Source organism: Anolis carolinensis, chromosome 3 (genome assembly GCF_035594765.1).
Source record: "Anolis carolinensis isolate JA03-04 chromosome 3, rAnoCar3.1.pri, whole genome shotgun sequence".
Taxonomy (NCBI): Eukaryota; Metazoa; Chordata; class Lepidosauria; order Squamata; family Dactyloidae; genus Anolis; species Anolis carolinensis.
The window spans coordinates 166879671-166906757 of NC_085843.1; the positions used below are offsets into that span (position 1 = coordinate 166879671).

The following is a 27087-nucleotide window of genomic DNA, read 5'->3' on the forward strand; positions in this document are numbered from 1 at the left end:
GTGTGTGTTTATATCTGTTATGTCCTTTTCTTTACTTATGCAATGTGTGTTGATGACTGGTCATGTTCATGTGATTATTACTTGGGGAAGGTTTCTGAGCTGGGTGACTTGTGAAATAGCATTTTGTTTCATTACATGCCTTCCAGTTCGGGTTGAGGGAGAATTTGGGCATAGTCCTTGTTTAGCTCAGCCCAAATCTTTTCCTTCCCAAATCTCCATACAAGTGAGAAATGAAGATGGCATCTATATGAATCATAGAATCATGGAATTGGAAGAGATCTCATGGGCCATCCAGTCCAACCCCCTGCCAAGACGCAGGAGATTGCATTCAAAGCACCCCTGACAGATGGCCATCCAGCCTTTGCTTAAAAGCCTCCAAAGGAGCCTCCACCATACTCCGGGGCAGAGAGTTCCACTCACAATGAGGAAGTTCTTCCTAATGTTCAGGTGGAATCTCCTTTCTTGTAGTTTGAAGCCATTGTTCCATTGTGTCCTAGTCTCCATGGCAGCAGAAAACAAGCTTGCTCCCTCCTCCCTATGACCTCACATATTTATATGTGGCCCTCATCATGTCTCCTCTTAGCCTTTTCTTCTGCAGGCTAAACATGCCCAGCTCTTTCAGCCTCGTAGGACTTGTTCTCCAGACCCTTGATCATTGTACTTGCCCTCCTCTGGACACATTCCAGCTTGTCAACATCTCCCTTCAATTACAGTGCCCAGAATTGGACACAGTATTCCAGGTGTGGTCTGACCAAGGTGAAATAAAGGGTTAGCATGACTTCCCTGGATCTAGACACTATACTCCTATTTATGCAGGCTGTAATCTCATTGGCTTTTTTAGCTGCCACATCACATTGTTGGCTCATGTTTAACTTGTTGTCCACCAGGACTCCAAGATCTTTTTCACACTTACTGCCCTCAAGTCAGGCGTCCCCCATTCTGTATGATGTAGATACTCTCTAGTATTTGTGAGATAAAACCTGCACCTCTCCATGGTTGGAAGAATTTTAAAAGGACAAGGGATTGTTCGATTGTCCCCAGTGAACCAAGTGCCTTTTCCAGTATTTCTCCTGTTGAGGTTGTCTAAACAACAACCTTAAACTGCCATCTAGCATAATGGAATACAGTAGTACTGGATTTAGTAGTAGTGTTAGGGTGCAATAACAGACCCAAGAGTGCAAGAAAAACACAGTGTTGTTTGTGTGAAGCTGTGTCTGTAAGATATTCCTCAGGTATTTGCATGACTTCATACAGTCAAAGATCCTAGAATGAACAAGAAGACATTGCAATGATATGAGAAGCTTAATGATATTACTGAATATTGATAATCTCGCAGCCAGCTAGATCTTGCTAACTTAATGAGGTCAAATGTAAATAGAACTAACATGAAATACTATTTACGGAATTCATCACTGCATTTAAAAAGAGACCCTGTCAAGTTGTTAAGGGTGTAGAAAAGGACAACCAAAATTATCAAAGGGTGGAGTGATTATAAGGAAAGGTTATAATATCTTCCAGTGTTTAGTTTAAGGAAGAGGTGGGTAAATTGGATATAAAATTAAACATGGTATGAAAAAGTGGGCAGGAAGAGGTTTACATATCTTGAGCTCACTAGACTAATGATGATGGATCTAGGGTAAATAAAGAGAAATGAAATGTTTGTTAACATGGCCTATAACCATAGTGATGGCTGCCAACTCCAAAAGCAGCTTAGAAATATTTTTGGAGGGTACAGCTGTGTTTACTTTTCATGACACCTGTGTGTTATATCTAACATCAGATGCAGTATGTTTGGGACGCTTGAACAGAGCATACTATTGCATCCTTTTTTGAGTTATGGGCTTCCAATAGAGCAGTGGTTCCCAACCTGATGTTTTTGGCCTTCAACTCCCAGAAATCCTAACAGCTGGTAAACTGGCTGGGATTTCTGGAAGTTGTAGGCCAGAAACATCTGGGGACCCCAGGTTGAGAACCACTGCAATAGAGCATTTGCTTGGTTGCTATGGGACAAGAATTTTTTTTTTCCGTGTCAGGAGCAACTTGAGTCGCTTCTGGATAAGAATGCAAAAGGTTATTTCATGTAACAAAAAATGATAGTTTTTATGCTCAAACAACTCTTCAGCAAGTGACATTTATTTATTACAATAACACAAATTGAGCATCTCTTCTCCAGAATTCCAAAATCGAAAATATTCCAAAATCCAAAATTGTCCACATGTGTCATTGGGATAATGACACCTTTGTTTCCTGATGTGTCCCGTGCATATAAACTTTGTTCCATGTACAAAACAATTTAAAATGTTGTATAACATTACCTTCAGGCTATGTGTATAAGGTATATATGAAATGCGTACAAAGCTATTTAAAGTGCTGTATAAAATTACCTTCAGGCTATTTGTATAAGGTGTATATGAAACATACACATAGCAATGGATGCAAAATGCGGGACAAAAATTCCACCTAAACATTATGAAGAACTTCCTGATGGTATGAGATGTTTCATAGAGGAACATGCTGCATCAGAGGGTGGTGGAATCTCCCTCTCTTGAAGTTTTTAAGTAGAGGCTGGATGGCCATCTATCGAGGGTACTTTGATTCTGTGTCCCTCCTGGCAGTGTGTTGGACTGGATGCCCCCTGTGGTTTCTTCCAACTTATGATTCTATGATTTAGGACATCAGCAGATGCAAAGAGGAGCACCTTCCCTTGGCTTCTCTCCACTGCCAGAATGGAGTCTTACGGGGCCCATCACATGATGCAAGTCAACATCTGGTGGGACTCTATGGGGCTCCATTTCAGCAGCGGAAAGCAAGTGGAGCCCAGCATGCACCTAGAGAAAGTGAAAAGGTAGCATGCAAAGACAGATCTGAAGGGGGAAACAATGTGGTAATACAGGAGACAGACCCAATGGGAGAGAACAGAGCCTGGCAGTGCCTTCTGCTGTCCCTCGCTTTATCCCTGCCCATCTGATGAGGTCCTTAGACTTGGGTCTCATCTCCAAGATATTTCATTAATGTGCATATATGCAGATCCAGGTATTCCAAAATTTGTAGAAATCTGAAATCCAAAACACTTCCGACCTCAAGCATTTCAGATAGGATACTCAACCTAGTAAAACGTAAAGGTTTTCCCCTGACATTAAATCTACTCGTGTCCGACTCTGGGGGTTGGTGATCATCTCCATTTCTAAGCCAAAGAGCCAGCGTTGTTCGTAAACATCTCCAAAGTCATGTGGCCGGCATGACTGCATGGAGCGCTGTTTCCTTCCTGCTGGAGCGGTACCTATTGATCTCCTCACATTTCCATGTTTTTGAACTGCTAGATTGGCAGAAGCTGGGGAGTGGGAGCTCTCTGGTTTCAAACCGCCAACCTTTCAGTCAGCAAGTTCAGCTCATCGATTTAATCCGCTGCACCAGCGGGGGCTCCCACTCCACCTATAATATTATAATAATTATTATATTATTATGGTATTATATTAATATTATTAATAAGAGAAGAAGGTAGATGTGGAGAAGGAAGAGGAAGAAAATTTAAAAATCACAGTAAATATGGAAACACCTAGCTACCTATCTATATATGTATTTGAAAATCATAGAATCATAGAATAGGTAATGAAGGTAGTTTTGTCTTAGCAATATTTCCGGCTCTTAATAAAGGAAGTCTGGGTGAATGCTGTCTTCCTTGGAAGAATGCGAGGCAAGAAGTCTGGGAGGAATGAAATCCTTCCTGAAAATGCATTCCAATAGGCTCCCGAGCTGTCAACTAGTGAGCATGAGATAAATACTAGCCTTTGTCTTCCTGTGACCCAGAATGGTCTGTCAGCTGTGTTTATAAGTGTCAAGTAACACAGAGCAGAGCAAAACATTCACACCCTTCCGCTTAAGGGCTGCTCTCTTCAACATCTGAACTTCATTGCTACATGGCTAGAAAGGCTAATTATCAACTAAAGCAGGGCAATTGAGAAGGCCTGGGCTTACTGTAAATTCACCAGAGTTGAACCATCATGCTGGAAGCTACTTCTCACTTTCCATGGCATTTTAGCAAAAATGCCAACATTGAAATTGTTTTGAAATAATTTTGGAACAGTGTGGATACTATGAGGCAATGAGAATATAATCCCGTTTCCACTGGATGTATTAATGGAAAATGCAAAGCTTGGAAATATCTATATGTGTAGACAGACAGATATATATACACACATACACTCAAACTGTCAGCAGAATCCTCCAGTCCATATTGGTTCTGAGAGTTATATTTTTTTTAAAAGAATAACGTTTCAAAGCTCTGAAATTGTAATTGTAAGGAAGGTTTAAAACAGACTAGTGCCTCTACTTACATTGGATAATAACTTGTATCAACTGTATCCAACCTGGCCATTGGGGAGACAGATCTGACATCTTGTACAGGTTGAGAATTCTGAAATCACCCACAAGTTTCATTTCATGCATAAAATTATTCAAAATACAGTAGAGTCTCACTTATCCAACACTCGCTTATCCAACGTTCTGGATTATCCAACGGATTTTTGTAGTCAAAGTTTTCAATACATCATGATATTTTGGTGCTAAATTCATACAGTAATTACTACATAGCATTACAGTGTATTGAACTGCCTTTTCTGTCAAATTTGTTGTTAAACATGATGTTTTGGTGCTTAATTTGTAAAATCATAACCTAATTTGATGTGTAATAGGCTTTTCCTTAATCTCTCATTATTATCCAACATATTCGCTTATCCAACGTTCTGCTGGCCCGCTTATGTTGGATAAGTGAGACTCTACTGTATTGCATAAAATTACCTTCAAGCTATACGCATAATGCGTGCATTATGATGCATGTTTAAAGTTGAGTATTTCAGGTTTATATCCAAATCTAGGTATTCCTGAAATCCAAAACAGTTCTGGTACAAAACATTTTGAATTAGGAATTTGAAATAATATATCTTCCTCGCTATTCTAGTGGTCTTTTAAAAATATCTGCCATTGACACACACAAAGGGAGAAGCTTCCAATTTTACATTCTTTATGTGAACAGGGTGAGATGATTTTGAATTATTCAAGGTCAGTTTGACTTAATATCCTTCATTCACAGATCTGGGTCATTAAGTGTTTCCTGTGGATGTGTAATGTATGAGGGGAAAAATAGCCCATCACAAGGGGCCATTCATGCCATTTTGAATAGGCCATTTGTCTAAATCAATTTTGATATTGATTAACTTGGCCATGATCCTAATTTCTTCCACATCTGATAAGCCTAGTATGGAGAGACTCGAGGAGGATGCCTCCCTCCTCTCCCACATTCACCTTCCCTGGGAGATGGCTTGCTGTTTTGGGGCACCATGATGCAGGAAGCCATTTGTTTCTCATTGATTAATTGTCTAATTTATTTATTTTTACCACCAATATTCTATACACATAGTAACACATTCAGAAAATACAAGCAAAGTAATACAATCAGAAAATTAAGAAAAGAGAGGGAAAAAAGAAAGGAGAGAAAGAAGGCAGAGAGAAACACATATACCTAAAACAGTAAAGTCAGACTCCCTTTCCATTCCTATACACAGATTACTACACTGTTAGATTTTTTTATTGCTGAACAAGTCCATAAATGGTTTCCCTATCCAAAAGGTCTTCAGTTGACTTATCCTTTTGAACTCACATTGTTTTGACAATTTGGGTCAACTCAGCAACTTCAACAATGCAGTAAACCTTGTGTATCAAACAAAGAGAGCCAGTGTGGTGTAGTTGTTTAGTGCTGTACTACAGCTCTGAAGATTAGGGTTCAATTTCCCAAACAGTGGTTGTTTCAAACCCACTGAGTGATCTTGGATGAGTCATTCATTCTCAGCCCCATAAAATACTATGGTAGGTTTTACTTAGGCCCCTTCTATACTGCCACAGAAATCCAAATTATCGATTTGAATTGAATTATATGGCAGTGTAGAAGGGGCCTGAGACTATAACTCACAAATGACTTCAGCAACAAAGATCTCAAGATGATTCATCACATGATTTAAATTCTAATATTGAAACACAATTATTCATATCATCCTACTAAAACAATAGCTGAATGTAAACACATCAGAAAAAGAAGTATAAAATAGCCTTCAGTTTATAAAACCCTGTTCCTTAGTAGCCAATCAGTTGCCAAAAGCCTATCTGAATTAGTAGTTTTCTATTGTGTCACGTATTTAGTTCATTTTTGTTGTGCGATTTGGTCTCAACTAGCTCCTTCAATCAATAGCTACAAAAATTCCATCAAAATCCATTTAAACATTGTAGCCTCCTAACAATAAAATAATCATGAAATCTAAATTAAAATGCAGGAAGCCAGCAGAGCGATAAAACTAGCCAATAGCAAAGGATGACTGAAGATCTTCCGACACAGAAAGTCTTGACTAAACATCTGCTGATCCTCTGTTTGCATTCATCAAACATTAAAAACCCCTTGAATAACCCACTTAACAGAGCTTATTTTCATTGGTTGCAGGAAGTTTTCTTTTTCATGTCTGAGCCTACACTGGCAAAGAGCACAGTTCTGTCACAGTTCTGGTGAAAAAGTGCCTTTGGATTTAGCCAGGGTTTTTTTCCAGTTGGACACCACATTCAGTTTTACCAGCTGTCATGCAGCTAACTAGGAACAGCTGGGTATCTCATGCCCATCTGGTTATTTTGATACCTGGGTTGAGTTCTCAGAATGATCCTGGAACATGACATCTCTTTATCCAGGCGTGATGTTCCCCTAAAAAATGAAACAGAGCACTTACGTAGGAATGAACAGATCTGAAGTATGTACTTCCTGCCACAAGAATGAAGGACCATAGGCGCTTCCTCTTCTTTAGACGAAGAGTCAAAATTTCACATTCCAGTAAGAAATAAATTATTCCAGTGTGGAATTAAAAAAAATAACCACAACATTTATTTTGTACAATTTATAAAGCTTGGCCTTCATGGAACATGGACCCATTAATTGGGCAACCCATCTGTCAACTAATGCCACCTCGAGTGCTGGAAGGAACTTGTAGGGACAAAGCAGGGATTGTACAGAAGTTCAAGTTACTCTGTGAGTCTCCTGCCACCTGAGACCAAAATCAGACACCACCATCTGGCATCTGGGTGTATCTTATGGAGCCTCAACTCAAGATCATAGAATCATAGAATAGTAGAGTTGGAAGAGACCTCATGGCCCATCCAGTCCAACCCCTTGCCAAGAAGCAGGAAATCACATTCAAAGCACCCCCGACAGATGGCCATCCAGCCTCTGCTTAAAAGCCACCAAAGAAGGAGCCTCCACCACAGTCCGGGGCAGAGAGTTCCACTGTCGAACAGCTCTCACAGTGAGGAAGTTCTTCCTGATGTTCAGGTGGAATCTCCTTTCCTGTAGTTTGAAGCCATTGTTCCACATCCTAGTCTGCAGGGCAGCAGAAAACAAGCTTGTTCCCTCCTCCCTATGACTTCCCTTCTACATGGCTATCATGTCTCCTCTCAGCCTTCTCTTCTGCAGGCTAAACTTGCCTAGTTCTTTAAGCCGCTCCACCTAGGGCTTGTTCTCCAGACCCTTGATCATTTTAATTCCTTTAAGGGGACCTCATAAGACAGTGAACAATAAATAGATCCTCAGGGTCATTTCTCCTCAGCATTATCAACCCAAATAGCCAATAGTTGTGACAGAACAAAGATAAATCAGAGCACAACACATAAGTATCAGATAGTCAAAACTATCCTACAGGAAGGGAGGGATGAAGAAGCTCCTTTTGGGATTTAATGCTAGCACTCCTTCTGGTGGATGGTTTTGTGTCCTCCATGTGGACTTGACTAAAGCCTTCAATAGTCCTCAAAAGCTAGTCACACTAAGGGCGCTTCCAGACAGGGCCCAAAATGCAAGTCCTGTCAGACTTTTACCGGAGGCATCCAAATAACACCTCTGGTAGAAAGGTAAACCCTGTTTTGTCCCAAATTATTTTGATGCCTCATTAGACCCGTATCTTCCTGAAAGACCTTGGTCTAATGGGGTCAGACTGACCACAGGGTCAATCACCAAGGTCCATCTTGGTCCTTCTGGTTTCCAAAAGCCCAGAGAACTGAGGAAGGCACCCTTCTCCTCCCCAACCCCCCTCCAAAGCCCTTAAAATAAAATAAAAAATCATGTGCCAGGAGGCTGGGGTGGGGATTGTTCCCCCCACCTCGTGACGCATCATCTCTACACACAAGGAGGCTTGCTGGAGAGGTGGACCTGGTAAGATTTCTTTTAATTGTAAGGGCTGGGGAGTTTGGGGTGGCCCCATGCCCTCCCAGAAGTTAGTGGGAGAGCATGGGGACACCCAACCAGGAAAGCCTGGGTTTTGGGGGGAGATGTAGGAACAGAAATGAGCGTGGAACCCACATTGGCGCACATTTCTGGCGCACAATCAAGAAGCGCTCTATGGCTCCTTCTACACTGCCATATAAAACTTTGAACTGGGTTATATGGCAGTGCAGATTAATATAATCCAGCTCAGAGCAGATAATCTGGATAATGTGGATTATATGGCAGTGTAGAAGGGGTCCTAGAGGTGTGTCATTTTGGAAATCTTGAAGTCATGGGCAAGGAATGGGTTTTTGTGTTTGTTTTTTGCCTTTTCCTCTTTTTTGTTAAGAATGTAGACAGAATGGGAGAAATTAAAACATGCAATACTTTTATTTGGCACTCTTTATTAACTTAACGTCACCTTGGTAAATTTAGGAACCAACATTTTATAATATGTTAGGAATGCTAGGTTGAAAGTTGAACAGTGCTTCTGCAGCTTTTAATAGAATACCTTCTTCTTCTTCCTAGCATTTGTCCCACAAGATTGCAGGGTCTGCTTTTAATAGTTAGGAGACTCTGAATCAGAAAAATATATTAAAATGTGCTGCTGAGCAGACCTATCGGCTCCATCACCACCCACATCCACTATTTTTCTCATGCCTTCATATCTGTAGTCTGCAGGGCATGAGAAACATAGATTGTCGATCATTTGCTGACATTAACAAAAAGTAAGTAAGATGCCTCATAAGAATTCTCCCCTGAAGCTGAACACACACTTATCCTGGCATTGACTCTTTCATATTTTCCCCAAAAATCAATAGTTGCTGATTGCTGAGCCAGCAATGCCATCATATAAGAGCACACTCAAAGCTTTTGCAAGCAATAATATGGCCTTATTGAGATGAATTTGGCATTATGTCAAAAGTGTCCCAGTGGGGGGAAAAAAAGTACATTCAAAAATGTGATCCTACACATGCAGTGCTTCTGATACCTCAGGACTATACCATCTCATTTTGATGTGTGGATAGATTAAGGGGTGAAATAGCCACAAAAGAGAGGATCAAATGTTTCCTTGAGCTGAACCTTAGGTTTTCACAGAAAGGCTGATGTTGTTGTACTTTCTTTTTCAGAATGGCTTCACCCCATTGTATATGGCAGCCCAAGAAAATCACCTGGAAGTGGTTAAATTTCTTCTTGACAATGGGGCAAGTCAAAGCCTTGCCACAGAGGTAAGTATTGCTTTTATGTATTCTAAAGTTGTAAATTTACTTAACAGCTTATTAAATTATGGGACTGAGGGAAGTGTACCACTCCACCAACCCACTGTATAAAATCACAGCAACTGATCTTTAGAATGAAATCTTCTAATGCAGTAGTTCTCAACCTGGAGTCCCCAGATGTTTTTGGCCTTCAACTCCCAGAAATCCTAACAGTTGGTAAACTGGCTGGGATTTCTGGAAGTTGTAGGCCAAAAACACCTGGGGACCCCAGGTTGAGAACCACTGCTCCTGCTTATGCTTACAGCCCTGCAGCTGCAAATGATGAGCATTTCCTATCCATGCAGCATCCTGAAGCATGTTCCTGTTTAGTAACAGATGAATTTATTACTATAATATAATATAGACAAATAATAAAATAACACTGTGTAACACGATTTTTGTTCCCGGGTTATAAATATTATTTCCTAATTGGTTCTGTCATTAAAACATGGAAAAAGTTTGTTGAACTGCAAAAGCCCCAAAAACAAAGTTTCTGGAGTATAACAACTACTCTCAAAGTAAGTAAAGTAAAGATTTTCCCCTGTCTAGTCGTGTCCAACTCTAGGGGTTGGTACTCATCTCCATTTCTAAGCCAAAGAGCCGGCATTGTCTGTAGACACCTCCAAAGTCATGTGGCCAGCATGACTGCATGGAGTGCAATTACCTTCCCACCAAAGCGGTACCTATTGATCTACTCACATTTGCATGTTTTCGAACTGCTAGGTTGGCAGAAGCTGGGGCTAACAGCGGGAGCCCACTCCGTTCCTCGGATTTGAACCATCAACCTTTTGGTCAGCAAATTCAGCAGCTTAGCAGTTTAATCCGCTGCACCACCAGGGGCAATTAAACAGAAAATAACACATTTAAACCAAGAACAGATTTTTTTTTCAAATTTTGTTACATAGTGTTAATTGTAGGTTGATCCTAGTATACATTTATCTCTTTGAGTCAAATCAGTTTCAAATCTTCTCATCTAGCATTTAAAAAAATCTGTTTAGCTTCTCTGTGTCTTGCTTTTTCTGCACTTGAAATATTTTAATTACTAAGCCCTTCAGAAATACTTGTAGGTGGTTCACACTTCCAGGTTTCTCAGTTCATCATTTAGCATGCAAATGTTGTGTGTGTATGAGCCATTCTGTTTATTGCAAGTATGATGTTCATATCACCAACACTTTTTAGTTGAGTCACTTAACATATTCACACATATACAGCTATTATTCATTAAAAACTAAGTAAACATGTATGAAACATCTTTTAAAGTTAATCATTTAAGAACAATGAAGGTTTTAAATACTAGCATCTATGCAAAATTTGATTCTAAACCATACTTTAAGATGTCTAGCATGTAAATCCAATTCTACTCCCATAATTAGGGTATAAGAATAAAAGTACAGTTGTTCCTCCACATTTATGAGTTTGATTTTTGCTGATGTTAAAATATGGCTCTGTGGTCAACTTTACTAGAGTTATCCTTGAAGACCTAGAAATTCCTCGAGAGAAAGCCTCAATAGGCATCTCCAACTCCTTCAATGCAATTTTGTAATCTACTTCTAGTCCTGGAAGACCTAGTGAGATGTTCTCTCCAGTAAAAAAAATAAAATAGTGTTTGTGGTTTTGTTCATTTTTGCAGGGTTCTGTGCCCCTAACTCTAGCAAATGTCGAGGGATAATTATATTTGATATTTGTTCTGTATATCCTTTTGTTCTCAGTTGCAATATCAAAGTGTGCAATGCTTGCACGTATTCTGTGATCAGCCCTTGTCTCTCATAAATTTCTAATGTTTATGTCAAACAATCATAGTGCTACCAATTCTAGGAAGGAATGTACTTTGCTGACATCCTAGTAGCCTAAAACCAGTACAGTTATGGGATATAGTAAAATTATATATCCAGGCAATCCAGATTCTTCACCAAGAAAGGCAAAGGTTAAGGACTTTTACAAATTATGCAAATCAAAGGTTAAGTCTTTATAAGAGATACGGACACATACATAAACTGTTCATAACAAAATGTATGGGAACACAACATATGGAAGCTTTTCAGTTACAGTAGAGTCTCACTTATCCAAAATAAACGGGCCGGCAGAATGTTGGATAAGCGAATATGTTGGATAATAAGGAGGGATTAAGGAAAAGCCTATTAAACATCAAATTAGGTTATGATTTTACCAATTAAGCACCAAAACATCATGTTATACAACAAATTTGACAGAAAAAGTAGTTCAATATGCAGTAATGCTATGTAGTAATTACTGTATTTACTAATTTAGCACCAAAATATCACAATGTATTGAAAAGATTGACTACAAAAATGTGTTGGATAATCCAGAATGTTGGATAAGTGAGACTCTACTGTATATATATTTAAAATATGATTGGTAAAATAATAAGATACATTTCCAATATTTTGTCATTTTTGAGTAAAAATGTGCAAGAATTCAAAAACTTGTATTATGCTGATAAAATAGCTACTTACCATTTTAGCGGGATGTACAAGGTTGATAGAATGGACACAGCTTTTGAATATTTCATGGAATATTAAATAAAGGTGCTCACATTTTGTCATCAAGCATTGTTAAGCATCCATGTTTCAGTGGTCACATAAACAGATGTTTTTTGTTCTGTTTGCATGGCTCACCTACACACTACAACCAACACACATGTTGCGATACACAGTTTGGAAAGCTCTGCACTAAAGGGAGGGATGTTCTATGCTCAGCCACATCTCCAGCTTTTTGATTTTTCAGAAAACTTTGTGCAATGTTCCCACCCACTTTTGAACAATATGGCCACCTTTTCATTACAAGAGCTGGTAGCATGCTAGTTTCTGTGCCCAGCATTACACGCTGTGTTTTGTCTGTGCTCCTGAAGCATTTTGATTTATGCAGATCTCTTCCTGCTGCCTATAAAATTTGTGCATCACTAATCTGGTTTCCCTAGAGGCATCTCTACTTGATGGTTGTTATGTGTTCATTTGATAGGATGGCTTCACGCCATTAGCAGTGGCTCTTCAGCAGGGTCATGATCAGGTGGTTTCCTTGTTGCTTGAAAATGACACGAAGGGAAAAGTTCGGCTCCCTGCTCTCCACATCGCCGCACGGAAGGATGATACCAAGGCTGCCGCTCTATTGCTGCAGAACGACCACAATGCCGATGTGGAGTCCAAGGTTAGTTGTTATTTCATTTGGTTAACAGTATGTGCTGAAGCATATATATGTATACAGTCTCTCTCCTAAAAAATATGTAGAGATGTTCATAAGAAATCCTTGTCAATTTCAGGTTTTTCTACTACATTGTAGCATAATATATGGCATTGTTGAAAGCTGGACCTATCCTATAAGTGATCCACCAAAGCAACTTTTAACGCACCAGTTTTGGAGTGTGTTTTGTCAGGCCATCTGCTTTTGGAGCCTTAGGAAGACAGATGAGTCAGGAGGTTTACTGAGATTTTAGCAGGCCACCCACCACCCCTGGCTGTGTTTGTGATGGATCACAAGTTGTGAAGGCCTGTTTACATTCAGTATTCTACTGTGCCAACAACCATGAAGGAAAAAAATTAATTAGATTCCATGCTGTTAGGTATTAGAAATAAATGCTGATGTGTCCAGTTGAGATTAAATAATTAAATTTGGAATTAAAGCTGTCCTGAGCTGCTTTTATTTATTACGTATTGTATAACAGAGCTAGGTGTAGTTTTCTTCCATAATGGTAGGTGTGGAACTGAAGATTGATTTTTGTCGAAGTAGGTTAGAGTTGAAGGCTGAAACAAGGAAATGCTCTTGAAACGTGATTCTTACTATGAGCAAACTATGAAACCTCATTTTAAATACACATGCATTCATGTTTCGGGAGGGAGATAGCCTGTCGTTCAGCCATGCTTTCCTTTAGTGCCTATTTGTGCTTCTGTTGTAGCACCCATACAGCAGTCACAAAGCTTTCTGCATCCATTATCACTGGTAGAGAACTAACCGTTCATTTTTTCCCCCTTCTTTGCTTCCAAATGTGTTAACCTAGATGATGGTGAATAGAACGACCGAGGTATATATAAAAATATTATATATATATATGTATATATAAATATATATGCATCATCACTCTTTCACAATGTAGAGCTGCTGCATCATTCCTTCCTTTTCTTCTCTGCATTGCCTTTTAGAGGAGTAGACCTGCTTTAGACTCAATCAAGTAGCATGTGCTAGAGAAGAATGTAGTTCTAGACTAAACCAGGGCTTTCTGCAGCTGAAACAGGTGTATTTAAAAACGGACATGCAATTTTCCTTTGAACCTAATTGCTAGCACTGAAAAGAGCAATTCTGCATTAGAAGAAACAGTGCCAGCAGGCTGTTTTACCAGCCATGTCACAAGCTGCAGACATCCCTGACACACTTTTGCATCCAGGACGTGGTCCCTTTAGGCTCCTGCATGACACTTGGACATCAGTGTCAACCAAAAAGGGGGGGAGGTTGGATTTTCCAGGTGACTCAGATATGTATAAAATCCTCTTCAAGTGGAGACAGTGGCAGCTAGCATGGCTAAAGAGGCTTGCTGATGATTTTAGAAATGCGTCAAGTTCCCTCTATGAAGTTTCACACATTGTGGGGACTGAATTGCTGCATGTTTTAGCATACTATTGGGGGGGGGGGATCTTGCTTTAAATGGCTTAAAAACAACTCACTGAACAAGTACGATCAGCTAGGCACTTTCTCTTGACATCTGGGATACTGTAAGATTAACCTTTCATGACTGATCACTGTAGAAGACTGGTCTTTTATCTTTTGTAGAAGGAATTGTATTATTTTGTGTTAGCAATATCGCTCACATCCATCTCTATTGAAATGGACTTTGATGTTTTAATTTGCATCAGATTGGAACTTATGAAATCTGTTCAGCAATTTATTATCACATGACTTTGTCTGAACTTCTGTCAAGTGTTAGACTTCCAAGGATTGTAAAAATACTAATAACAAGTAGATATTTCCAGTAAGAAATTGATTTGTGAAAGTATAACACTTTCATTCTACTAACTTTCTTTGGCATATTCCTCATACAAGAGCCAACCATCATGTCCTGCTTATATTCTCCCAAAATAGTAATAGTAACACATCTTCCTCTGTCTGCTGATGTATTTCTATTCACAGTCTTCCAACAACCCTTGAATTAGTTCAGTCACTGAACCTTGAGTAAGGATGCACACTGTGTCTCTTGATATAATTCTGTTTATGGAACTCTGTCTATGCTGCAAGCCATACATTTTAGGAGCTGCTGGGAGGCATTTTAAAAAAGAATAATTTATATTTTGCGGTATGTTTGTTTTTCTTTCTTTCTTTCTTTTTCCAGAGTGGCTTTACTCCCCTCCACATAGCTGCGCACTATGGAAATATCAATGTAGCTACGCTGCTTTTAAATCGTGGTGCTGCTGTGGACTTTACTGCAAGGGTATGTGCTATTTCTCAGGAAGTTCCCTTAAAATCTTGGTATAAGCAGAATATGTATTCATGGTTAATGCAAACTGTGTTTTATTATTTTAACTATCTCGGATATACGGTAGAACCTCTGGAGGTATAGGAATGTACCAATTCCAATATTGCATTTAAGTTTATTAGTCAGAAGACAAGTTTTGTTCAGACAGATTTTGAACACTATAATAGAACACTGAAGAGGGACTGTCTAACATTATCCTATTTTGAAATCTGACCAAAGTCCATTGAATCAGTGGGATTTACTTATATGTCGATTGAATATGGATGCTTATATTCAATATTGTAAAAGCATTACTACTTTTGGGTAATTCAGCAGGACATGAACAGCATCTCGCTACATCTTGCATATTTGCGCCTGAGTGAGCCTGTCACGTAATTGTCCTGAATGTGCAGCCTATTTGCATATGGTTGTCTGGCTAAACAGAGTCTGAAATGAAGATGAGAAATTTCTTTTCAACTGTATGCATACATTGGCAGTCTCTCATCACAGAGTCTTTGCCCCAGGCAGCAGATTTTGGATGCCATTGAAGATGGCACAGAAAGAAGTGGTTGGGTGGTGAGAGTTATTTTCACTTGATGTCTTTATGGGTTACGTTTCTATATCACCTTCATGGAACTCAAAGCAACATACATGGGGTTGCCCTAGCAATTGTCCCATTTGCAAGAGCTAATGGGCTCTTTAATATGAATTCGTACTGGGCTCTGGTGCCCAGTACAAGCCATACAGAAATTCTCTGAAAATGCATACTTAATTCTACTTTTGTGGGAGATGGGTTGCATTCTGGGCGTAGCATAAATCTGAAACAAATAAAAATATGGATAGCACATTCTTTGTAATTTAAGTGGGAATGATTCTATAAATATAACTGTGATGCTTCTGTTTTCTCCCACAGAATGACATCACTCCTTTGCATGTAGCATCAAAGAGGGGGAACACCAACATGGTTAAGCTGCTTCTTGATAGAGGGGCAAAAATTGATGCCAAAACGAGGGTAAGACTAACTATGAATTATTGTATTATCCTTTATTATGTTGAACAAATGTGAGCTGCACCTTGCCCAAATGAGTTATTGTGTGTGTGTGGTTTATTTTTATATGAATAATCCTTGGGACCTTGAAACACTTGACAGTAAAACAAGCTGGAAAGGAGATGAACTCTACTAACACATCCAAGTAACCAGTATGGCCATGGGATTGTGTTAGCTGTAATCTAAAAGGATAACTTTTCCAAGCTCTGTAACTGACAGTACTTAGTAATAATTTACCCTAAAACAACCTAAACTCCTAATAAACAGACCGTGTGCCCCTGTACAAGCCTGCCTAAGTTTTAAGATCTTTGTTGGAAATCTTTCTCTTGGTTCCACCACCATCACAGATATGTTTGGTTAGGACAGGGAAGAGCTGTTTTTTGTTGGCTGCTCCTAGATTGTGCTTTTCTCTTTCATAGGAAGTTTGGTTTATCCATTTTCTTCTTTTCTACTGGCAAAGAAAGAGTATTAATTAGGTGAGACTTTGGATTATATGAGCCAGAAAGAGAATTTAATGGTGCTATGCTTTTATCTTTTGATTACCATTTTCAATTGTATAGCAAGTGTGTTCATTTTGTGGTTTTAACATAACTGTTGTCTAAATTTGCTTTGAAGTGGACGTGGGCTGCTTTGGAAGGGGGAAGGAGGACGAGTTTGCTTTGTATAGTATCTTGACTATTACATCCAAAGGTTTTTCAAAGAAATAGCCTGTGAGCAAGGCAATTACTGAAAGGAGTTGCCATGCAATGGGCCACTCAGTGTAAAAATGCTCCTTCCACCACCAGTATTAGCATTTCAATAAAGAGATGAAATCACTGTAGGAGTTATACATACCTTTACAACAGTGGTTCTCAACCTGTGAGTCCCCAGGTGTTTTGGCCTACAACTCCCAGAAATCTCAGCCAGTTAACCAACTGTTAGGATTTCTGGGAGTTGAAGGCCAAAACATCTGGGGACCCACAGGTTGAGAACCACTGCTTTACAATATCTTGAGCCCTGATAACAGCTCACCTCCCCATTTAGACTATAACTTCCAACCCATAGGGCCTTTCCTTTTCCGCTTGTGAAGTGACTCCTCAACTAGGTGGTTTCCCAAAATTACAGGATTGATTTTATATCTCATCTGAGGTTTAGCTTCATGATATATAAATGAACTTTTTTGTTTCAGTCCCTAGCAGCTGGCAACTGATGTAGACACTAAAGGTAGTAACACTGATAGCCAATAAAGAGTGGTCAGTTTCCATGCTTTGACAGCTGCACAAAACATCAATGGCAAAAGTCTGTTGCTTGTTTTTTTCAGAAGAATTTCTGATTTTTTTTTTTAAAAAAACACTGCTGCTTGCTTCATAAAGTCCTGTACAAAACAGTGCCTCTCCAGTTGTCTTTCCTTTCCCCCCATATTCCGGAACAGATTTTAAGTAAATAAAACACACTTAGTACATTGATTAAGTTAGCTTGACTTAGTTTGGCAGCCTGATACTCTGCTTGCCAAGATGAATTTGTGTTTGTCGTACACAGTAAGCACATTTTACCCAGGATTAGCAGTAAGCACTTGTAATCTTCAATCAGCTATGTTGCTGCTGAGCTTGAAAGGCCAGCTCTCGGATCTACAGGAAAACATGCTGCACATATAAGCTTTAAGATCTATTGGGGCAACTTCTATCTTCATAGCAATCATAATGGACTGAAAAGCCTGACTGTTCCTCTCCTGAAGGATTCTGCATTTGTTCTCCTTCCACATTCCCCACATGGAGCTATGTACTGATGGCACCACAAAGTCAGATTATTCAGAGTGAAAGAACTCAATATATTAAATTGCCCAGAAAAAATGAAAGGATGCTTAGATAAACTCCCCAGAGAGGGAACATATAGCTTCCATGCAGAAACTCTGTGATACCATTTTTGGCCAGAACAAGACCCTTTTCTGGACCTCTGGGGAGTTTCTGCCAGTTATGTAGACTCTATTAAGCTAGAAAGACAGTAGTTTCTCCCTGTATAAGTCTGTTTTTCTGCCTGCATTGTGGAGGCAGAAAAACCTCTCTCGCATATGCAGGAGTGCTTGTCGTCCACTCTGCCTGTTATATTATGCCTGTTTTTTTTTCTTATCAGTGAGAATAATATCTACCTATTTTCTTGAAACATTTTGACTAGAAAAAGACTTCACTGTGAGAATTGGGAACACACAGCTCTGAGGCCGTCTAGCAGCCACTATAGCACTGACATGGGTCTGATCCGTCCCCTTTTTCCTGTTCTGATAAATGCAGGGGAAGGTGACCTGTGTGGACAGCAAACTGATCTGAATTGAACGTGGTTATCCTGCCTATACTTCACTGAAGCTGTAGGGTTGCACTACACTTTCAGGCAAACTCTGGAGCATCCTATAAGGGCACTTCCAGACATGGTTTAAATCCACATGGATGTGGGTTTTTCAAAAAACCCCGCTTTGGCATGGATTTTAAACACCCGCTTTGGTGTGGATTTAAATCCACATGCCCCCCTCCCTCCCAAAAATGGGCTTTCCTGGTGGGGTGTCCCAGTAACCACGAGAATGGCATGGGACCACCTCAAAACTGCCCTAAAACTTATGCCCTGTCCTTCTCACTCCGAAGGGGATTCAGGGCAGTCTCACAACAGGCAGCCATTCAATGCCGAACGTACAATTCCAAAAATAACAGTTTCAATTAAAAACCAGTATTACAACATCAATCATTAAAACATCAATTAAAATCATGCAAGTTCAAACTCATAGTCCAAGGTCTATCCATTAGTGAACCATCTTAAATTATTCTCATTATTGCACTGCTACAATTAATGCTCAAATGATTGGTTCTACAACATGTCTTACCATTTTTCCTGAAAGACAGGATGGAGGGGTGCTCTGATTTCATTAGGGAGGGAGTTCCACAGTCAAGGGGCCACCACTGAGAATGCCTTGTCCCTCATTCCCACCAGTCGAGCTTGTGAGGGTGGTGGGACTGAGAGCAGGGCCTCCCCCAATGACCTTAACCTCCAAGATGGCTCATCGAGGGAGATACGTTCGGATAGGTAAGCTGGACCGGAACCATTTAGGGCTTTATAGCCTAAAGCTAGCACTTTGAATTGTGCTCGGAGCAGACTGGCAGCCAGTGGAGCTGAAGTAACAGGGGAGTTGTGTGCTGTACGCCGCTCCTGTGAGCAATCTGGCTGCCGCCCCTTGGACTATTTGAAGCTTCTGAACTTACGTAGAGCACTAATCTATTTGGGATGTAATAAGAGCGTAGACCACCATGGCCAAGTCTGATTTCCCAAGGTACAGGTGCAACTGGTGCACAAGTTGAAATTTACCGGGTTACCATTACAGCAGTCCTAGAGTCTTCCTGACATGTAGTAATGACACATCAGGATACTGGGGGGGAGTGAAACCCCGCCCCCCATAATTTCTATGAGCTAGGAAGACTCCAGAACAGTTGTAATGGGGCCCAGTATGTTTTTACAAGTTTTTAGGTGGGTTAGAGAGGGGGTGAGTGCCATCTTGCTCCACCGGGCTTTTAGAAGCCCAAAGAAGCAAGACGGCCGTGGGGACTCACCCACAAGTACTCCTAGGGCAATACCCCATTAGAACTGGGCCTTTCAGGAAAATCCAGGTCTAATGGGGTATCTAATTAATTCAGGACAAATTTGTCCCAAATTAATTTGCTTTTACCTGAGGTGTCGTTTGAATGCCTCAGATAAAAGCCCGACAGGCCACGCATCATTGGGCCTGTCTGGAAGAGCCCTGACCTTTCTTAGTGCATAGCTAAACCGGGCAAACCCCGTTAACCTGGTTTACAATAACCACTAAAAGTTGCAGAGCAGCATGGAGACCTCTAAAATTGAGTGCATACTAAATACAGGTTATAAAGCAGTGGTTCTCAACCCCAGGTGTTTTTGGCCTTCAACTCCCAGAAATCCTAACAGCTGGTAAACTGGCTGGGATTTCTGGGAGTTGTATGCCAAAAACATCTGGGGACCCCAGGTTGGGAATCACTGTTATTAAGGGATTTCAAACTCCTAATTGCAGAGATTCCCATTCCATTCCTAACTCCAGCTAGCACGGTAATTGAGTATGTCCACTGCTGGTGTCTAGGAGCTGTCAAATTAATCTCTGTATGAAACAAAGATTACATTTGTTTGAAAATCTGATTTTGAGTGGCGTGTATACCATAGGTATGGAGGGCAGTAGCTGTATTCAAATGTGTTCTGTTGCATGAAATAAGGGGGCATCCTTGTTCCCTTTCTTTTCAGAGGGCGACCTGAAAAGATAGTATCACTGTGACCCCTTATACACTGGACCTATATCCCAAGATCTTATCCTAGGTTATCTGTTTATCCCAGATTATCTCACAGTGGAGACTCATATAGTCCAATTCAAAGCAGATAACCTGGGATCAGATCCTGGGAAGCCAGGTAAGTAGAACCAGTTACAGAATTCAATGGAATAGAAAAGTCTTCCTTATGACGGTTTCCAGTCATATGGAACTCTATAATTACATTAAACTGAACCTGATTCACTTTGCAGAGGGGGGAACCTTCCCCAGCAACACAGAAAGATTAGGAGGGGAATTGTTGGGCTGACATCCATGTGTGTTACCCCTCTGCTTTTGTACAGCAATGTGAATTAAACCACTTCTGCACTGCCATATAATCCAGATTATCAAAGCAGATAATTTGGATTGTATATGGCAGTGTGGAAGGGACTTTAGGCAAGTCCAACCTGGGGATTTGGGTAATAAATAACGAAGTATTGCAGTTGTAATTCATGTACAGCTCAAGTTTGATGGCACCTCATAGAAAGCATGTTGTTCTTTTGATTATTAGAAAACAAACAGGAGAGTCACTATTTATGTAAATATTGTTACTCTAATTCTTCATCTAAAGAATCACTCTTCTTTTGGTCTTACATATCTACAAGCTCCTCTGGAAGACTAGATAAAAGAGATGATACATTTAATCTTTGTCAGCGTACACTTAGGAAGCCCTTAATCTGCCAGTAGCCATAATCATCTCTGGATGGTTTCCCTGAGTTTTTGCAGGACTGTTGTATCAGTGGATTGATGCACTCTAATGCCAGTAATATATTTTATGCTTCATATATTCCTACTTTATATGTGCCCAGAAAACAAACATACTGGAAAGCCCTTATTTCAGAAATGGTGTAATTTTTATGAATGTGCAGCATTCACTTTTTAACCTCTATCTCCTCCCGTGCCATCAGCATTTAAAACTAGTTGATTTTCACATCATGTTCAATGGCTTGTTTCCTTTTCTATGCCATTTTGGATACATGAAAATGAAGTAGTTTCTGGTAAATTGCATAGAACTCAAGAATGTATCTTTCATTCATTCTATTTCTGAAAGTGTACTTCTTCCGAAACTCAGACTTCGGTTTATTGATTCACCTATCAGAGAGGTATACCTTAATCAAAATATGAATTAGCAAGATAAAATGAGGGAAGAGGACTTAATCTCAAGCTCCTTCCACACAGCTGTATAAAATATCACATTATCTGTTTTGAACTGGGTTATATGGCAGTGTGGACTCAGATAACCCAGTTCAGATATTGTAGATTATCTGCCTTGATATTCTGGGTTATATGGCGGTGTGGAAGGGCCTGTAGATTAACCGCAAGATATTTCAAGCTTGATATCTTAAAGATAGCTTCTGGACTCAGAACAGGACTAAGGAAAGTTATTTTGGACTACAAGCCTCAGAATCCCCTTTATAGCATGAATAAGGGATTATGGGGGCCAGAGTCTCCTGGGGCCCTGCCACACAGCCCTATATACCAGAATATCAAGGTAGAAAATCCCACAATATCTGCTTTGAACTGGGTTATCTGAGTCCACATTCAGATAATGTGGGATTTCTGTCTTGATATTCTGGGATTTGTGGAAGAGCCCTTGCTCTCTCAAACATCCATTATTTCCATGCTCTGGAAGATGAAAATAAATCTTGGAGCGCTTTTATTTTATTGTATGTGTGCCTGTGTGTGCCTTTAGCTCACTTGCCAACTTATGATAGCGCCGACTTTCATAGGATTTTCTTAAGCAAGGTGTGCTTTTGACAGTTTCTTTCACTGAAATGTCATCTGCAGCACCTGGTATCCGTTGGCAGTCTCCCATCAAAGTACTAACCAGGACTCACTTTGTTTAGCTTTCAATATCAGTCAGGACTTGATGCCTTTAGGATGTCTAGGCTCTATTCTCTTCTTCTATGGCAAAGAGAACTTGTGCCTTCTTCCCAGTGATTTGTGCCTGCTTAAAAGACCAGAATCTTAGAACTTCTGTGTCGTACCTCAGGCTAGTTTCATCTTGCTTAATACACCAGGCTGCACACAGGTTAAAGTCTTTTGTAGTTTATTAGGAAATAGAAAATAAACAGTCCTTTAAAAGCAAAAGTAAAGTTCCAAAAGATTGTTGCAAAACAAGGCTTCAAAGAATAATCCAAGAAGTCATAAGGAATAAACAAGGTCCCATTAGAGCATGACAAAGTCCCATGAACATGAACATACAAAGGCTGCAAGATAATTCAGGAAAATGAGAGCTTGCTTCTTGGCTCGAGCAAGAAGTTGCTTTGACAAAGGTTTGTCTCCCAACACACTGTTTTAATACCCTTTGCATAGCATGAAAGCATTTCTTTGGCCTCTGCCCTCCTTGTTTGCTATTCTAACACTCCTGCAAACCCTGAATTCCAACAGCCAGCTCAATCTAAAGATTCAGTTTTGTCAAGGCCAGCCAGCTTGACTGAGAATCATCCTCCTTTTCTGAGTCAGTTTGCACCTGGCTAGTTTCAGTATCATCAACACCATTCCCTGCTGCTGTTCCTCATCTTCTACAACAGGGACACTCTGAACCTGAATTCCATAATTCCCATCAGAGTCATCTTGAACCTGAATCCCATAATCCCCATCAGAGTCACTCTGAGGTTCCAGCTGAGTCACAACATTCTGATTAAAATAAGGCCTAATCTACACTGCCATAGGAATTACCTACTTTGAACTGGATTATATGGCAGTGTAGATCCAGCCTAAATGTAAGCTTGATGACATTTGTATTGCTATTTTTTTTAAAAAGTACTTTGCAAAGACCTGGATTGTTTCACGCTTTTGCCCCTTTATGAGTGTCTTCAGACCTAGCCTCCCCAGACCGGGAACCCTTTCACACTGCATTGTTATATCACTATGATTCCACTTCAACTGGCAAGGTTCACTCCTACAGATTCCTGGGATTGGCATTTTAAGGAAGGTGCTTAGTATTCATCTGCAGGCTACAAACCCTGGGATTTCACAGGATGCAGCCATGAGAGTTAAAGTGGGATCATGATGCTATAATGGTATGGTGTGAAAGGGCTCCACACAAGGTCTTTTGACAAATGAAATGATGATGTAAAGCTCACAGATGTATTTCAGTCATTACAGTACTTTGCTTGGAAGCATGTTCTGAGGATTTTTTAAAAAATGTCATTACTGGGCAGAATTTCAAAGCGTGAGTTTAGGAATTCAGGAGGAACCACCTTGCTATTTCCAACCTACTGTGTACTATTGCAATGTTAATATGAGGATCCTTCGTGCTCCAAATGCATCAAAATGCTTTTAAAAGCAAAACCCTGAAGTGCTTAGGAAAGAGTTGATTGATAACTTTGTAAATAAATAAGAGGGTTGGAGTGATGCTTAAATTGCATGCTAAACAGATGCTGTTTACAAGTTTCATCTTGCTGTCATTTTGAAATGTCATTTTCATTCAGTGTTTTCGCATGAAGACTTGGATTTATTTGGAATCCTTGGATTTAATCCTTTCGCAGAGGGACCACATGTGAATGATCCTGTCTCATTTTAATAAGCTGAATCTTGGGCTTGCTTTTTGCTCAAAACTCAGACCAGATAGTTTTACATTAAAGGTAGTTTTATGTTTCTTGAAAGCTGTAAAACATTTCCTGTATTGCATAGACAGTAAGACAGCATTCAATCATAATGAAAAAAACCTAAGGCAACAGGTAAAATGTGTTTTGGCCTGTACATCTATAAAATGAAACAGGATCAATGTTCTGGGTCATTTTCACTAAGGTCCCTTCTACACTGCCCTGTATCCCAGAATCTGATCCCAGATTGTCTGCTTTGAACTGGATTATATGAACCTACACTGCCAGATAAACTGGGATAAGCAGATAATATGGGATCGGATCCTGGGATATAGGGCAGTGTAGAAGGGGTCTAAGGCCTCATCTACACTGTCAAATAAAATCCAGATTATCTGCTTTGAACTGGATTATATAGCAGTGTAGATTCATATAATCTAGTTCAAAACAGATATGCGATTTTCCTGCTTCTTGGCAGGGGGTTGGGCTGGATGGCCCATGAGGTCTCTTCCAGCTCTATGATTCTATAATTCTTTGTAATTATATGGATTATATGGCAGCGTAGAAGGGGCCTGACACTCTTGCTGTTATTGGTGTTGCTGGTAACAAATGTTATTCTTGTCTTACATTCTTAATGTATCAAATGATGAAACTGAATGACTTTGTCACCTTTTAAACACATTTTCCTTTGCTTTTTAAATTCTGTATATGCCTTATGTTTTTAATGTAGCATTATATGTTGAGATGGTACTAGTTGTAATGGCTTTCGTTAAACTTTAATTCAATATTTTATGTTTTTCTAAGGTGTGTAGGCACAACATGGTTATAAAGCATTTGGGGAAAAATTGTTAGTAGCCCAGATAAGATTAACCATTTGTGGAAATTATGGAACAGCAAGAAAAAAAATTGAACTCTAGGACATTGTCTGACTAGAAATGTAAATAGCCCAGCCTAAGACATTGGCACTTACAGGGTTGGAACAGCACATCCGTTACCAAATCAAAGTCCAACAGTGCCAAAGGTCTTTCAAGTTGTTCTGACAACTAAATCAGAAAATCACATGAGTGCCTTTTTTCCTTCCGTAGAAGTAAAAACTATAATACTGTGTTTTTTCAATTCTAAGACACACTTTTTCCCTATATAAACATCTTTAAAAATTGGGTGCATCTTAGAATGGCAGGTGTGCCTTATGTGTTTTTGTTGGTGGTACTGAAATTAGGGTGTGTCTTACAATCAATGGCATTTTACAGTTGAAGAAGTACAGTAATAACTGAATGGTGAATAGTTTGCTAAGGTTTGAAAACACCCAGAACCAGCTGCCTTAGTCCCCTTCTACACTGCCATATGAAATCCAGATTATTGGCTTTGAACTGGATTATATGGTAGTATAGACTCAAATAATCCAGTTCAAAGCAGAAAATGTGGATTATCTGCTTTGAAAATCTGGGTTATATGGCAGTGTAGAAGGGGCCTAGGAGATAGTACTGTACTGACATCCCTCAATTTTCACGATTTTTACACTAGCTGTTTTAATTATCTATGAGCTTATATTGGAAAGAAGACGGGGTCCGCAGAGTAAGTGAAGCCGCAGCAGCACCTCATCGCCTCTCCCTCGAGATATTGATAGTTTTTCTGCTTTTGTTGGAAGCTGTGCCCCTAACCCCCATAAAAGTGGAAAAAGAGAGAGCATAAACTACTATTTCAGTATGGTAACAGTATTTTATTACTTTATGTGTCAAAATGATAAGTTGTGCCTTTCATATTCCATAGGATGGTCTGACGCCTCTCCACTGTGGGGCACGAAGTGGCCATGAACAAGTTGTGCGTATGCTGCTTGACCGAGGAGCTCCCATTCTTTCTAAAACAAAGGTAATGTGAAATTTGGGAGGTGGAGAGAAATATTAGGATCTTCCTCAGTATTTTTTATTTGGTGGGCATGCCAATATCTCTGCTCAGTCATTAGCAAAACTTAGAAAAGTTTTGATTGTTGTTGTTGTTGTTGTTGTTGTTGTTGTTGTTGTTGTTGTTTTGGAAACACATTGCCCAAAATCTTCTAGAGCCCTCATGCTAGCTCAAAAATTCTGGTAGATATCATCTTCAACCTCTGTCATTGAGTGAAAAAATTTGTATTGTTGTTTGCCTTCAAATCATTACTGACTTATGTCAATCCTAAAACAAACTGATCACTAGATTTTCTTGCTCAGATTTGTTCAGAAAGTAGTTGACATTTCCTTCCTTTGAGGCTTGGAAAGCGTGACTTGTCCAAGCTTTGCCAGTGGGTATCTGGCTGAATAGGGATTCGACTCCTTGTCCGTAGAGTCATAGGCAGGATCTACATGGCTATATAATCCAGATCCAAATTATCTGATTTGGATTATATGAGACTACACTGTCATGTAATCCAGTTCAAAACAAATAATTTGGATTTTATTTGGCAGTGTGGAAGGGGCCTGATATAGGACTTCATATTGGACTTGACTATAAAGCTGAGAAGAAGGCATGATAAATGTATACACATAGAGAGCTATGTTATTCTCTCCTCTTTCACTCTGTCTCAACTGTGCAACATTTTCAATAAACTTGGAACTCCTTCCTGGGCTCACTCTTTGTCTGTGCCATATAATAATCAGGTTTCTCATGATGAGACATGTTTTTCCCCACTTTCAACTCTAGCCCAGTTCATATGACTATTTTCCGGATACAAATAGGTATGACAAAATTATAATTGCTTGAAGATTTATCCACTTTCCCACAGTAGAATCTTGTCAAACAGGGTTTATGGGTTTGAAGGTTTTGGCTTCATTTAATGATGTATGTGTTTAAAAATAGTAGGGAATAAAAAGTTGTTTGTGTGCACCTGAAGAACACTGCCCTTCATTTCTTCTTCTTCTTCTTCTTCTTCTTCTTCTTCTTCTTCTTCTTCTTCTTCTTCTTCTTCTTCTTCTTCTATTATTATTATTATTATTATTATTATTATTATTATTATTATTCCCCATTTTATTTCCTCCGAAGGGGACTCAAAGCTGTTCAAATCTTTGAACTATTTGTATACTGCCTGTTCTCACTTCGTACTCTTTTTTAATTCATTGCACAAGTCATGCACAAGGCTTGAGAACCTGAAGCCAGAACCTATTCAGAGGATCTTCTTCTTCTTCCTCCTCCTCC

General features: G+C 39.7%; 1 protein-coding gene across 45 annotated transcripts in view; it reads left to right on the forward strand.

Annotated features, from left to right (window-relative positions):
* The window catches only part of ank3 (ankyrin 3), a 586147-nt gene that overhangs the window by 389349 nt on the left and 169711 nt on the right, over window positions 1–27087 (forward strand). For 31 of the 45 annotated variants that reach the window (XM_062977313.1, XM_062977317.1, XM_062977314.1 and 28 more), the window contains 6 exons: window positions 9415–9513; window positions 12523–12708; window positions 13556–13579; window positions 14879–14977; window positions 15915–16013; window positions 25693–25791. In XM_062977313.1, coding sequence (XP_062833383.1) covers window positions 9415–9513; window positions 12523–12708; window positions 13556–13579; window positions 14879–14977; window positions 15915–16013; window positions 25693–25791 — 606 coding nt within the window. The remainder of the gene's footprint in view (window positions 1–9414; window positions 9514–12522; window positions 12709–13555; window positions 13580–14878; window positions 14978–15914; window positions 16014–25692; window positions 25792–27087) is intronic. The other 14 variants (XM_062977304.1, XM_062977306.1, XM_062977307.1 and 11 more) reach the window with 1 other exon arrangement.